Source organism: Erythrolamprus reginae, chromosome 2 (assembly GCF_031021105.1).
Source record: "Erythrolamprus reginae isolate rEryReg1 chromosome 2, rEryReg1.hap1, whole genome shotgun sequence".
Classification (NCBI taxonomy): domain Eukaryota; kingdom Metazoa; phylum Chordata; class Lepidosauria; order Squamata; family Dipsadidae; genus Erythrolamprus; species Erythrolamprus reginae.
The window spans coordinates 36,820,678-36,835,506 of record NC_091951.1 but is presented as its reverse complement, the minus strand read 5'-3'; the positions used below and the strand labels follow the sequence as shown (position 1 = coordinate 36,835,506).

Sequence of the window (14,829 nt, the reverse complement as noted above, 5' to 3'; positions counted from 1 at the left end):
ACCAGAAGCACACACAGATGACTGATTCAGCTGGATTCATAAACTTCTTTATACACATAGTAACACATGAATTTATAGTACCATTGGCAGAGTTCTTTCTTCAAGCAGTTACAGACAGCATTGAACAGTTAGTTCCAGAGTTCAGCAGAGTTCAGAGTGGTAGAGTACTGAGTGGAGACTGGAGCCACACCCATCCCTAAGCTTAAGTATTCAGTTTCGATTCTCTGCACAGACTCAGAAGTGGTTAGCTCCTATTGGCTGACTCCGTTGCTATGCCTATTCATTGGTTGATCTTGTTAACATGGCTGTCCGAGATCCTGAATATCTTAACAACACAACCATGGGGATACTGCAACAGAGTGAAAAATGATCATAAGTCACTTTTTTCAGTGATGTTGTAACTTCGAACTGTTGCTAAATGAACCATTGTAAGTCAAAATAAATAACTAGATCTTATTTAGGAAGGCAGTTTTTTTCAGTTGCCTTCAGAATTCAAGTTGTGTAAGAAAAAGGAAAGCCAGAAATGAACCAAAGGTGCTTTTTTTTTTCCAAGAGGCAACTGGACTTTCTGTTTTTTTTCTTTTGAAGATGTTTCGCTTCTCATCCAAGAAGCTTCTTCAGCTCTGACCATTCCCCACCATCCAGTCAGAGCTGAAGAAGTTTTTTGGATGAGAAGCGAAACATCTTGAAAAGAAAAAAAACCCAGAAAGTCCACTTGCCTCTTGAAAAAAAAAAAAGCACCTTTGGCCATCAGGAGATGGGCGGCCTATAAATTCAAACAAACAAACAAACAGTACATGGTACATAACCTACATTGAGGTTGCCATATAGTAAACTAACAATGTTGCTCTATGAAAGTAAAGACTGTATCTTTAAGAACTTTGACTGATTGCCCATAAGAGGGCGCCAGCATGGTTCCCTTTGGGGGGAGTTACTTTGAGATATCTTTGCTTGTGAGCTGTATTATTCTTAGCTGTGTGCGGTTTGTAATCTATTGTTAATATTGTTGTATATTTGTAAATAATAATATTGTTAATGCTAAGTCTGAGTCTTTAACTGTCTAGCCCACATTATCTACACCAGTGTTTCCCAACCTTAGCAACTTGAAGATATTTGGACTTCAACTCCCAGAATTCCCCAGCCAGCAAATGCTGGCTGGGGAATTCTGGGAGTTGAAGTCCAGATATCTTCAAGTTGCCAAGGTTGGGAAACACTGCTCTACACCACTGCAACAACTCTGCTGATTGCATGTCAAAAGTTTCGCACAGAGCTGCACCGAGACATACTAACACAAACCATGTCCTGGATGACTGAGAATCTCCACAGACATTCGGAAATGAAGAGTGGAATGAGGATGGATGTGTGTGGAGGGGGGGGCACAAAATGAAAAATTACATTTTCGACGCCATCTTGATTAGAGCTGTAGATGAGTTGAGTTCCTCTAACGCTCCCTCCCTCTTTTTTTTCTCAAGACTATGGAGCAATTAACTGATCACCACTACGAAACGCTGACAGTTCCTGATGACCCAGCTGCTAATTGTATCTACGCTCGCCTGGGCCAGAAGAGTAGCGTTCTTTTGCATCGCAGCACAGAAGAATATCCAAACAGCGTACAAGTAAGGGGTTGGGACTCATGGAAGGATGGGGGCGCTTGGGGTTGTGGTTGGGGGGCTTTTGGAAACACAATGTGGGTTCTATCTGCAGCGTTTGGTTGTTTATGTCCATCATGTTGTTTTGAATCTTAATGACCACAGAGATGGACCTTCTTCAGAATCATTTGGCCCTTCAGGACTTCCAAAGGTCCCCCCATCACCACTGCTGGTCATCCTCTTTCTTTCACTTTTCCCATGATTATTATTTCTCAAAACAAACAAACAAACCCCAAAGTACTCAAGGAAAAGCTTTATAGACAATCCTAGGCTTGCAACCATTTGAATGGTTGTTTGGCTGCATAGCTAGAGGTATAACAAGGAGGAAGAGGGAGATTGTGATCCTGCTGTATAGAGCGCTGGTGAGACCACATTTGGAATACAGTGTTCAGTTCTGGAGACCTCACCTACAAAAAGATATGGATAAAATTGAACGGGTCCAAAGACGGGCTACAAAAATGGTGGAAGGTCTTAAGCATAAAACTTATCAGTAAAGACTTAATGAACTCAATCTGTATAGTGTGGAGGACAGAAGGAAAAGGGGGGACATGATCGAAACATTTAAATATGTTAAATATGTTAAAGGGTTGAATAAGGTTCAGCAGGGAAGTGCTTTTAATAAGAAAGTGAACACAAGAACAAGGGGGCACAGTCTGAGGCTAGTTGGGGGAAAGATCAGAAGCAACGTGAGAAAATATTATTTTATTGAAAGAGTTGTAGATGCTTGGAACAAACTTCCAGCAGACATGGTTGGTAAATCCACAGTAACTGAATTTAAACATGCCTGGGATAAACATATAGCCATCCTAAAATAAAATACAGGAAAATAGTATAAGGGCAGGGTAGATGGACCATGAGGTCTTTTTCTGCTGTCAATCTTCTCTGTTTCTATGAATTTATAAAAGATCTGCCAAAAGCAATTTATAATCTGGTTCTGAAGTTGTAATGTATGTCCCCCACTGGTCGTGTGACCGCAAATTTGGGTGCTCGGCAACCGGCCCAAAACATCTTAAGTAAACCAAAACATCCAGGAGCCCAAGAAGAAAAAAACCCAGGAGTGATCAACAATACACAATGTAAAGACTGTAAGAGCATCCATGGAGGCATCCATATAACACCTACACTCTGTGACCTGCACTGGCTTCCTATCAGTCTCCGGGCACAATTCAAGGTGTTGGTTATTACCGATAAAGCCCTACATGGCTCAGGGCCAGACTATTTATGGGACTGTCTCTTGCAGAGACCAATAAGAGCACAAAGAATTGGCCTCCTCCAGGTCCCATCAACTAAGCAATGCAGATTGGTGGGTCCGCGGGGGAGGGCCTTCTCTGTTGCTGCCCCGGCTCTATGAAATCAACTTCCCCCCTGATGTCTGTACTGCTCCCACCCTACTGGCCTTCCGTAAGGCCACGAAAACCTGGCTTTGCCAGCAGGCCTGGGGGCCATGAATTAATAACGATCATGGCCAAATTGTATGAATGCTATGCATGCATGTTGCCTTGATTGTTTAATTATGGGTTTTTAATAGTTTTATAGTTTATAGTTTCAGATTGCGTATTTGACTTCTTTTTATTGTTTTTGTATTTATATTGTTATTGTATGCCGCCCTGAGTCCTTCGGGATTGGGCGGCTTAGAAGTCTAAATAGACAGACGGACGGACAGACAGACAGATGACTATTTAGGTATGGAAGCCAGCTGGGTGACTTTGGGCCAGTCACACACTCTCTCAGGCAAACCCACCTTACAAGATTGTTGTTGTCCGTAACATCGGAGGAGGAAAGAGTATAAGGAATGTTCTCTGCCTTGAGTTATTTATAAGAATAATAAAGGCAGGCTAAAAATAAACTAGCTGTCAGAACACACAATGGAAATTACTTAATGTCATAAACGCTATTCAAAAGAAAGACAATAAAAAGCTAAGAAAAGAACAAAAATTATACATTGGCAAGAGTCATTGCCAGGAGATGGGTGGTTCAGAAATCTGATAAGGATAGACAAATGAGAGGGAGACAGAGACAGAGACACCGAGAGACAGAGATGATTGAGAGAGAGAAGATAGATAGATAGATAGATAGATAGATAGATAGATAGATAGATAGATAGATAGATAGATAGATAGATAGATAGGACTAGAACACATCCTTTCTAGCAGCCAACATCCAGATAAGCAGGGATTAACACCAAACAATGAAGTAGAAAACAATGGTATTCAAGAAACTGCTAAGAAGAAAACTATGAATATCATAGAGCAACTGTATATAAACACAGAGCAAACTGCACACTCTGTTGCTATTAATGTTTAGAGAGATTTAGAGAGAAATTTTGAGAGCATGAAGGACCCCTCAGTCCAACTTAGCTACAACTAACTCTCTTCTATGGGGACACTGATGTCTGGTGCATCAGTTGTGGCCCTATTTGGAGAGGGAGTCTTTGCTCACGGTCACTCCTGCCCTTATCACCTCGAGGTTCGACTACTGCAATACTCTCTACATAGGGCTACCTTTGAAGAGTGTTCGGAAACTTCAAATTGTCCAAAATGCAGCCACATGAGCGGTTATGGGCCTTCCAAGGCATGCCCATATCTCGTCATCACTCTGCAGACTGCATTGGCTGCCGATCGGTTTCTGGACACAATTCAAAGTGTTGGTTATGACCTATAAAGCCCTATATGGCATAGGACAAGATTATCTCAAAGACCGCCTTCTGCCGCACAAATTCCAGCATCCAGTGAGGTCCCAGAGAGTTGGTCTCCTTAGGGTCCCGTTGACCAAACAATGTCGGCTGGCGGGGCCTAGGGGAAGAGCCTTCTCTGTGGGGGCCCCAGCCCTCTGGAATCATCTCCCCCTGGAGATTCGCACTGTCTCCACCCTCCTTGCCTTCATCTTTGCCACCAGACCTGGGGACATTAGACCTTCCCCTCTGAGCAACGAATGTCGTTAGTGTGAGTATTGAATGAATGCAAATGAATGTCTTAAAGTTAGAATTTTTAAGAATCTTTTTAGTATATTAATTGGATAAGCTGTATTGTTATGTTTTTGATATATGCTGTGAGCCACCCTGTGTCCGCGGAGAGGGGCGGCATACAAGTCAAACAAACAAATAAATAAGGCATAATAAATAAGGCAGGGGGGAAGTGTTTTTAATAGGAAAGTGAACCCAAGAACAAGGGGACACAATCTGAAGTTAGTTGGGGGAAAGATCAGAAGCAAGGTGAGAAAATATTATTTTACTGAAAGAGTAGTAGATGCTTGGAACAAACTTCCAGCAGACGTGGTTGGTAAATCCACAGTAACTGAATTTAAACATGCCTGTGATAAACATACATCCATCCTAAAAACTCACTTGACCACTATTTCTCTCGCTTAGCCACATAAATGTTGGGCTTAGTTGAGATAGTAAATTGTAGAATGGAATAGAATAGAATGAAATGGATGGATAGGGAAGGGAAAGGAAGGGAAGAAAGAACAGAACAAAACAGAAAAGTTGGAAGGGACCTTGGAGGTCTTCTAGTCCAGCCTCCTGCTCAAGCAGGAGAACTTATAACATTTCAGACACGTGACACTTCAGTCTCTTCTTGATAACCTCCAGTGCTGTAGCAACCACACCTTTTGGTGGCAAGCAGTTCCACTGGTTAATTGTCCTCACTTTTAGGAAGTTTATTCTTAGATGCTTGGAACAAACTTCCAGCAGATATGGTTGGTAAATCCACAGTGACGGAATTTAAACATGCCTGGGATAAACATATATCCATTCTAAGATAAAATACAGAAAATAGTATAAGGGCATTATTTATATGTTTCTATAAATAAATATCAGAAAGATTCTAATACTGTACATCCTCAAATACCAGTGTATACTCAGAAAGCTCCCTGGGAATCCATTCTATTTTTTAAAAAATTAAATAGGAAACTGGCATAGCGAAAATGAGATATGTTAGAGGCATTGGAATGATCTCTGCAGTCAACCCTCAGGCAGTCTGGCAAGATCAAGGAAGCAAGAAGTGCGGATCTCTATAAGGTCTCTTCATCTTGGTCTGCAAAAGATTTTTTTTTAAAAAATGTCATAGTTTATTTAAGGGCACAGACATGTGTGAACTGCAAGTCATCTCGTCCAACCCACTGTTTGTTAAGATCAGTAACCTCTTGATCTGTTTTGATGGGTAAGCAGAGTTCTGGGAGTTTCATGCATTTTCAAGTGGCCAAGATGGTCGAGTTAAAAGCGGAAGGAAGGAAGGAAGGAGGAAGGAAGGGAGAGAGAGAGAGAGAAAGAAGGAAGAAAGAAAGAAAGAAAGAAAGAAAGAAAAGTTAAATTAATGTATAAATTTAAATAAGAATGAAGTACAGTGATACCTCGTCTTACAAACGCCTCGTCATACAAACTTTTCGAGATACAAACCCGGGGTTTAAGATTTTTTTGCCTCTTCTTACAAACTATTTTCACCTTACAAACCCAACGCCACTGCTGGGATGCCCCGCCTCCAGACTTCCATTGCCAGCGAAGCACCCGTTTTTGCGCTGCTGGGATTCCCCTGAGGTTCCCCTCCATGGGAAACACCACCTCTGGACTTCCGTGTTTTTCTGGTGCTGCAGGGGAATCCCAGCAGGGTAATCCCAGCAGCGAAAAAATGGGCGCTTTGCTGGCAACGGAAGTCTGGAGGTGGGGTTTCCCAGCGAGGGGAGCCTCAGTGAAATCGCAGCATTGCAAAAACACAGAGGTCCAGAGGTGGGGTTTCGAGGACTTTGGTGTTTTTGTGATGCTGCAATTTCACTGATGCTCCCTTCACTGGAAAACCCCACCTCCAGACTTTCGTTGCCAGTGAAGCGCTCATTTTTGCGATGCTGGGATTTCCCTGCTGGGATTCCCCTGCAGCATCGCAAAAACACAGAAGTTCGGAGGTGGGGTTTCCTATGGAGGGGAACCTCAGGGGAATCCCAGCAGTGCAAAAACGGGTGCTTCGGCGGGCAAAAGGGGTGAATTTTGGGCTTGCACACATTAATCGCTTTTCCATTGATTCCTATGGGAAACATTGTTTCGTCTTACAAACTTTTCACCTTAAGAACCTCATCCTGGAACCAATTAAGTTTGTAAGACAAGGTATCACTGTATGTGAAGAAATGAAACCAAAAAAGAAATATGACATTTATTTATTTAGGGATACAGTAATACCTCATGATACGAACTTAATTGGTGCAAGGAGGAGGTTCGTAAGACGAAAGGTTCGTAAGACGAAACATTGTTTCCCATAGGAAACAATGTAAAGTCAATTAATCCGTGCAACCAAACCCCCCCCCCCCCAAAAAACGGCTTTCCGGCTGTTTTAAAAGGTCGCAGCCGGCCTGGGGGGCTTGCCAGCACCCCCCCGCACCCGGGTTCGGGGTGCGGGGGGGTGCTGGCAAGCCCCCCAGGCCGGCTGCGACCTTTTAAAACACCCACGCTCTTCCCTCACCCCCGCCCCCGCAAGGCATCGCAGCGACAAGCAGGTTTTTCCGACGCGGGTCTTATGCGCCCGAGCCGCGTTTCCCCCCACGTCCGGGCCCACGCACCTGTTCCAGCGGGCTATTTTCCGCCGGTAGTAACGCAGCGCCTCCTGCCCGTTGAGCAGCTTCTCGGCCGGCCTCTCGGGGGTGCTGTAGAGCGGGTGCGCGAATAGCCTCCTCAGCTTGGAGTGGGGGGGCCTGGCTGCTCAGGTTGGCGGGTGGCCGAGTCCGGAGCTTTGGACCGGGTTGGGGAGACAAGGATTTTTAGATCTTTTATTTCACCCGGTCAATCACGAGATGCAAACAAACGCCCAACGTGTCCGAAAGCCAGAGACTTTGGCAAGCGGTCTCTCCGACGAGAACCGGAGCTCGTCGGAGAGACCTCTAGCCAAAGTCTCTGGCTTTCGGACACGTTGGGCGTTTGTTTGCATCTCGTGATTGACCGGGTGAAATAAAAGATCTAAAAATCCGGGTTGGGGAGACAAGGGATTTTTAGATCTTTTATTTCACCCGGTCAATCACGAGATGCAAACAAACGCCCAACGTGTCCGAAAGCCAGAGACTTTGGCAAGCGGTCTCTCCGACGAGAACCGGAGCTCGTCGGAGAGACCTCTAGCCAAAGTCTCTGGCTTTCGGACACGTTGGGCGTTTGTTTGCATCTCGTGATTGACCGGGTGAAATAAAAGATCTAAAAATCCGGGTTGGGGAGACAAGGGATTTTTAGATCTTTTATTTCACCCGGTCAATCACGTGATGCAAACAAACGCCCAATGCGTCCATCCTTCCAGAGGCGGCACGGTCTGCCTACTCGGGAGAGGCCACCGGGCAAAGATGCAGCCGGTCGCCTCTCGGCCACAAGCGGGGCGCTGCCTGCTGCTTCCCTTGCCTCGGCTTCCCCCACCTGCTCCTGCGGCGGCAGCGGGGCAGAGGCCCTGCCGGGACTCGCCCGGGCTCTCGCGGCCAAACAGGCGCGTGGCTCGCCTTCCTTTCCCACCCACGGCCCGGCATCGCCCGTGCGCCGCTGCCTTCGCGCCCGGCCTGCTTCTCGCCCAGCCGCCGGCGCTGACCATGCTGGGGACCCGGCGCGACCAGCTGCTCATTCTGCTGCTTCTCGGGGCGCTGCTCAGCGCCGATTTCTACTTCCACCTCTGGCCCCAAATGAGGCGGCGCCTCGGTCCGGCCACGGAGACGGCTGAGCCCCGCTGCTCCTGCCCCGCCGAAGAAGCCGCCGTCGCCGCCGGTCCAAAGCTCCGGACTCGGCCGCCCGCCAACCTGAGCAGCCAGGCCCCCCCACTCCAAGCTGAGGAGGCTATTCGCGCACCCGCTCTACAGCACCCCCGAGAGACCGGCCGAGAAGCTGCTCAACGGGCAGGAGGCGCTGCGTTACTACCGGCGGAAAATAGCCCGCTGGAACAAGTGCGTGGGCCCGGATGTGGGGGGAAACCCGGCTCGGGCGCATAAGACCCGCGTCGGAAAAACCCGCTTGTCGCTGCGATGCCTTGCGGGGGCGGGGGTGAGGGAAGAGCGTGGGTGTTTTAAAAGGTCGCAGCCGGCCTGGGGGGCTTGCCAGCACCCCCCCACACCCGGGTTCGGGGTGCGGGGGTTGCTGGCAAGCCCCCCAGGCCAGCTGCGACCTTTTAAAACACCCGCGCCGCTTCCCATGTGTCTCCTGGAGCCGAATGCGGAAGTTCGGCTTTGCTGTTCAGCTTCAGGCTTTGCTGTTCGGCTCCGGGAGACAGCTGCGAAGCGGCGCGGGTGTTTTAAAAGGTCGCAGTCTGCCTGGGGGGCTTCCCAGCAACCTCCCGAACCGAACCTGGGGTTCAGCAAAATTTTGCCTCGGCGTTCGGGAGGCTTCTGGGAAGCCCCGCCGCCCGGCTGTTACCTTTTAAAACAGCCGCGGGGCTTCCCAGCAGTCTCCGAATGCAGGTTCGTAACTCGAAAAAAGTTCGTAAGAAGAGGCAAAATTTTTCTGAACCCCGGGTTCGTATCACGAGTTGTTCGTAAGACGAGGGGTTCGTATCTTAAGGTACCACTGTATTTATATGCCACCCAACTTCAGCAAGACTCTGGGTGGCTCACAACAATCACAACAACTAAAAAGCAATATAAAACATAAATATAAAACTATAAAACAGCAAATAACATAAAATACGTAAATAACCCTTAAAACGCCAAACATGCACTCAATCATGCCTAGTCCCAAGCCTGCCGGAAAAGCCAGGTCTTAATCACTTTCCGGAAGACTGGTAGGGTGGGGATAGTACAGATCTCTGGAGGCAGTTGATTCCAAAGGGGCGGAGCCACCACAGAGAAGGCCCTTCTCTGCGGCCCTGCCAAGCAACACTGGCAGACGGGACCCGGAGAAGGTGAAATGTGAAAGATATAACTTAAAACTCAACTCAAATGATTGTAACATAATGTATATAGTGTATATAAATATGAATATAAATATGAATAAGAGTATGGAATTATGAGACAATAGTATATATCATATAATATACTGTATATACTGCTCAAAAAAATAAAGGGAACACTCAAATAACCCATCCTAGATCTGAATGAATGAAATATTCTCATTGAATACTTTGTTCTGTACAAAATTGAATGTGCACAACAGCATGTGAAACTGATTGTCAATCAGTGTTGCTTCCTAAGTGGGCAGTTTGATTTCACAGAAGTTTGATTTACTTGGAGTTATATTGTGTTGTTTAAGTGTTCCCTTTATTTTTTTGAGCAGTGTATATGTGTGTGTGTAACATATTTTTGCTGAAATTAAAATGAACAAATATATATATTTGTTTTCGTAGATATATATATATATAATGGTATATATAATGGTATATATTGAATAGGAAAAAAAGGAAAAAATATTTAAAGAGCCAAGTTAGCAGGGGTTGCATTTGTAAAGAGAAATAACATATTTCTGTCTTGCTTGTGTTCTTAGCCTTTTCAGAAGCTTCCAGATTACACTCTGATCCCTGCGGCATGCACAGAAGTAGCCAAACTTGGTGGGACTCTCAGTTCCTGCTCTCTTCTCATCAACAAGAAGCTGGAGATCTAGTGCCTATGGATCCACACAAAAATACAGGTCCCCCCAGTTCCTGGAGCCCTTTCCTTTTCTTTGTGCAGAGCATTTTTTTTGCTCTCCACTTCCTTATGAAGCAGAGGGCTATCCTAACTCCCACGCCTGCTAATTAGGTCCACATTTAAATTTGGTGCCTGTTTCTCTTTTAATTTACATTGGACCTTCTCACCAAGTCATATCTCTCTTTGCTGTTTCTCTTTTCTTATGTTACCCTTTAGAAAGACTTTTTACTCTGGCATAGATAGAGGTTTATATCTCTTATTCCCCAAAATTAATAAAAGCCACATCAGGAAGCTTGGCTTTTCAGCAGTTCGTCAGTAACTCCTATTTTAATAAGGTTTTCAAATTTTCAACCCCACTTGGATGATTTAAGATTAACAGTGGTGCTTTCTTCTTCTTCTTCTTCTTCTTCTTCTTCTTCTTCTTCTTCTTCTTCTTCTTCTTCTTCTTCTTCTTCTTCTTCTTCTTCTTCTCCTTCTCCTTCTCCTTCTCCTTCTCCTTCTCCTTCTCCGCCTCCTCCTCCTTTCTTCCTTCTTCATTCTTCCTTCTCCCTTCTTCCCTCCTCCTTCTCCTCCTCCTCCTCCTTTCTTCCTTCTTCACTCTTCCTTCTCCCTCCTTCCCTCTTCCTTCTCCCTCCTCCTCCTCCTCTTCCTCCTCCTTTTGCTTTGTCAATGAGAGGATTTTATGGGACAAGATTATTGCAATAGATCCTGAGATATAGTTGTGGGCAGCCTTTTTTGGAATATCCTTAGGAGCTTCCATCGTGAAGTCTGCATCCTAAATGGTGGCCAAAATAGGACCTTTGCTCTTGTTTTTCCCTCTATCTCATTATATTAGTTTTGGAGAACAGGGGTATTCTTGTAGCCAAGGTCTGCTTGTGATTGTTGTTGCAAAATGATCTTTGACTGGCTTGGCAGACAGATCATCTTCCATTGTTACGAGAACTGGAGAATTCTAATACCATTGGTATTATGGATTAGGAGGCCTCCCTAACCAGTAATGGTGGAAATCTAAGACTTTGTGCGTCTCAATGGTGAGGAAGGTTTGCATGACCTTCAGTGCCTCTTAAATGTTCTCCAAAAAAACAAAAAAAAAAAACAAAAAACCCAACTTCACAAGTAGCAATAGAGGAGAATATCTGCAGCTCAGGGTTGAACTGAGGAATCTTCGGTGTTCTGAGCTTGGTGGTTTCTTGCAGACATTTCATTAACCAAGTAGGTTACATCATCAGTCGAGCAGACAACCAAGCTCCGAGAACGCCATGGACCCCATAACTTCATAAATGGTATCTTATATCTCTGCTTAGCCTACTGCATACCAGGGTGCTTTTAATTTTGGTTTCTGAGAGCGTAGAGTTATTCTCCACCTTTTTTCCAGCTCACAACAGTTTTCCTTCATGACACTTCTCTGCAAACTCACAAAACTAAAGTCATCAACCAAGGAGACTTTTTGCTTCAGCGACACCACGTTGTGTGCTTATGTAATCTGGATAAAGGGCACTTGTAGCAATGTTCTTGAGAACAATTCTGCTGACGACCAGTTCTAGGACCTTAGATGATTCACTCACTGCCTCTTTTAACCCTCTGTGGAATCAGTTAAAAAAAAAAGTAATAAATAAAAAACTGCCAACAACTCAATTTCTTAACGAGTCTCTCTTCTTTGGTTTCTTTCTTTGATTTTGGTTCACCCTACCATCCTCCAACTGGTGACCTTCCATTTTAATGTCATTCTTTTTTTTTTAAAATATACAGGCAGTCCTTGACTTATGTCCACAAATGAGCCCAAAATTTCAGTTGCTAAGGAAGATATTTTGTTAAGTGGATTTTGTCCCATTTTTTGACCTTTATTGCCGCAGGTGTTAACTGAATCACTGCAGTTATTAAGTAAGTTACACAATTGTTGTTTTTTGTGGTGTTTGAGTGCAGCACTGCAGGCTACTTCAGCTAACTGCTAGCTATAGTTCAGCAGTTCAAATCTCACCACCGGCTCAAGGTTGATTCAGCCTTCCATCCTTCCGAGGTGGGTAAAATGAGGACCCAGATTGTTGGGGGCGATGTGCTGATTCTGCAAAACCACTTAGAGAGGGCTGTAAAAGAACTATGAAGTGGTATATAACTCTAAAATGCTAAAAGTTTTATTTTTATTTCCCCCCCACAAGTTTCCATATATATGCACATACCTTAAAACAGATCAATAACTTTGATAAGTAAATCTGGCTTCCCCATTAATTTTGCTTGTCAGAAGATTGCAAAATGTCATCACGTGACCCCCAGGCACACTGCAACAGCCAGAGATACATGCCAGTTGCCAAGTATCCGAATTTTGATCACATGACCATGGGAATGGCGGGACCCAGGGGAAGAGCCTTCTCTGTGGCGGCCCCGACCCTCTGGAACCAACTCCCCCCAGAGATTAGAATTGCTCCCACCCTCCTTGCCTTTCGTAAGCTTCTTAAAACCCACCTCTGCCGCCAGGCATGGGGGAATTGAGATACTCTTTCCCCCTAGGCCTTTACAATTTTATGCATGGCATGTCTGTATCTATGTTTGGTTTTACAATAGGGGTTTTTAACTGTTTATATTGGATTGTCATATGCTGTTTACTACTGTTGTTACCCGAGTCTACGGAGAGGGGCGGCATACAAATCCAATCCAATCCAATCCAATCAAATCAAATCCAATGGTCATTGTGAAAAATGGTCATTTTCTTTCAGGACAGTTACTAAACGAATGTAACACCTCAATAAGGTGTTTTTTGCCCCCTGTTTTCTGTCCAATAAACCATGGTGTCCACTCATAATTCAAAGTGCAAAATAAAAGGAGATGAATATTTGGGATTCATCTCTATATTCTTTAACTGTGTGTGTGAGAAGTTATGGAATGGTGATGATAAGGGATGGTTCTTTAAAGCCAACAAGGTGTTTCCAGCATGTGCCCATGGCATTTAGGTCTGTTAATGAAACTTTCACATCAAATAGAATACGGTGTATCACAATGTGTTTGTGCTTTGCTATATGTCTGCTGCTGCTTCGATCTTGCAGTAAGCAAGAAAAGCAAAATAAAATCACATCATATCCGGAATTGGCCGGAAGCAGTAGCTGCTTATGTCAATCTGACATCCAGCCAACATGGATTCCTGCCCCGGAGCCCCATTATTGCCTTTTTATTGCCTTTCTAATCAGCAGAAACCAGCGTAATAATTAAGGAATGCCTTCTAGCAGCCAGTGAAGCAATTATAAAGATAAATGTTCTAGTTTGTCACGGGAAAAACTGAAAGTAATTCTGCGTCACAGAATTTTATTGTACTAGAATGAAGTAGAAGAAATAAATGGAAGTGTGACTGTTTGAACATCAAGTGTCTGAGAAGCAATTTATTCAACTATCATCTGACTAGCCTGAACCAGAACAGAAAACAGGGTGCAGGGGGCTCTCACGCAGCCCCTCCGCACCACATTTTGGCCAGCAGGGTTCTGCAGGAGGTGTTCACCCTTCTACCTGTCCCCTGTCCGGACCACAGAGGAGAACTACAATGCTCCAGCATACGCATCCCAGCAAGATTTTGCTTCTGCGCATGTGCTGCGAATGCACACCAGTGACCCAAAGCTGTGCATACATTGCACAGGTAGCAGCAGTAAGTAAGTAAGAACCCCCGCCTGCCTATAACTATCCATCCTGATGAACGCTGGATCAGCTGAAATATTGGGTAGCCTTCAAGACCAGCTCCGCGGAAGGTGTGTTACAAGAATCCAATTGTCACGACTCCCTGGAAAATGGCTTTGGGAGCCCTTTGCGCTGTGAAACAGTATATAATAGGGAATTTTCAGAGTTGGTACATGCAAAGCCCTAATGATCCGAACAGGAATGATGTATGCATGATGTAAGCCTAATGAGGAAGCGCTGTATCGACTTGAAAGTAAGTAAAATAGGAAGGAAAACAGAAATATAGGGGTTTTTCTTCTTGTAAGGTTTCCTTTTCAGTTGTTGAGGGTTATTTTATGATTCAAGTTCACCTTCCGTTCAAGTTAGAATACAACATACCAAATATTTATTGCCAAACTTGGCTTTTCGTGTACTCCTCTTTTTTTTGTACTGCCTGGGAAGAAAGTTCTCACTTTGTAAACATTAGAGAAAATTTCAAGCAGGTAAAGAAATCAACATTTCCCATCTGTAAGTATCCCTGGACAGTAGTCGAGCAATCCAATACTAGAATGGTTAACCCCTGGCCTTCGCAGAAAAATGGAAAAACAAAGAAACCCCCACAGAAGAAGAGTGTTGTCTTGTGCGGAAATGGACAGACTCACGATGGAACTAAAGGATAAAAATGAATCAGAATGCTTTGAAATCTGGGACAAATTATGCTATTGGTGGGAATTTATGTTGGGATGATAATATAGCGATAAATAAGGGATGTATAGATTTTCATATTATCAAAGAAGAAAAATTGAACTAACACTGTACATAAAATGGAGGTCTGTCTATATAGAGATAAAGAACCTATATTTCGAAAGAGAAATAAGATGTAAACTGGAATATCACATCATGTCCATGTCTTTTTGCTTTTTATGTTTGTTTTTAATTGTATTATAAATAACTATATTTTTAAAAAAGAATGGTTAAT

The 14,829-nt window shown here is 44.3% G+C and overlaps 2 protein-coding genes across 4 annotated transcripts in view; one reads left to right on the top strand and one right to left on the bottom strand.

Annotated features, from left to right (window-relative positions):
* DDAH2 (DDAH family member 2, ADMA-independent) overlaps window positions 1–11,849 on the top strand; it is a 73,913-nt gene extending 62,064 nt beyond the window's left edge. Inside the window, exons 6-7 of the mRNA XM_070737821.1 lie at window positions 1,473–1,616; window positions 10,072–11,849. Coding sequence (XP_070593922.1) covers window positions 1,473–1,616; window positions 10,072–10,188 — 261 coding nt within the window. The 3' untranslated portion in view covers window positions 10,189–11,849. The remainder of the gene's footprint in view (window positions 1–1,472; window positions 1,617–10,071) is intronic.
* The window catches only part of LOC139160193 (TNF receptor-associated factor 1-like), a 635,213-nt gene that overhangs the window by 590,966 nt on the left and 29,418 nt on the right, over window positions 1–14,829 (bottom strand). The gene's annotated exons all lie outside the window — the stretch shown is intronic.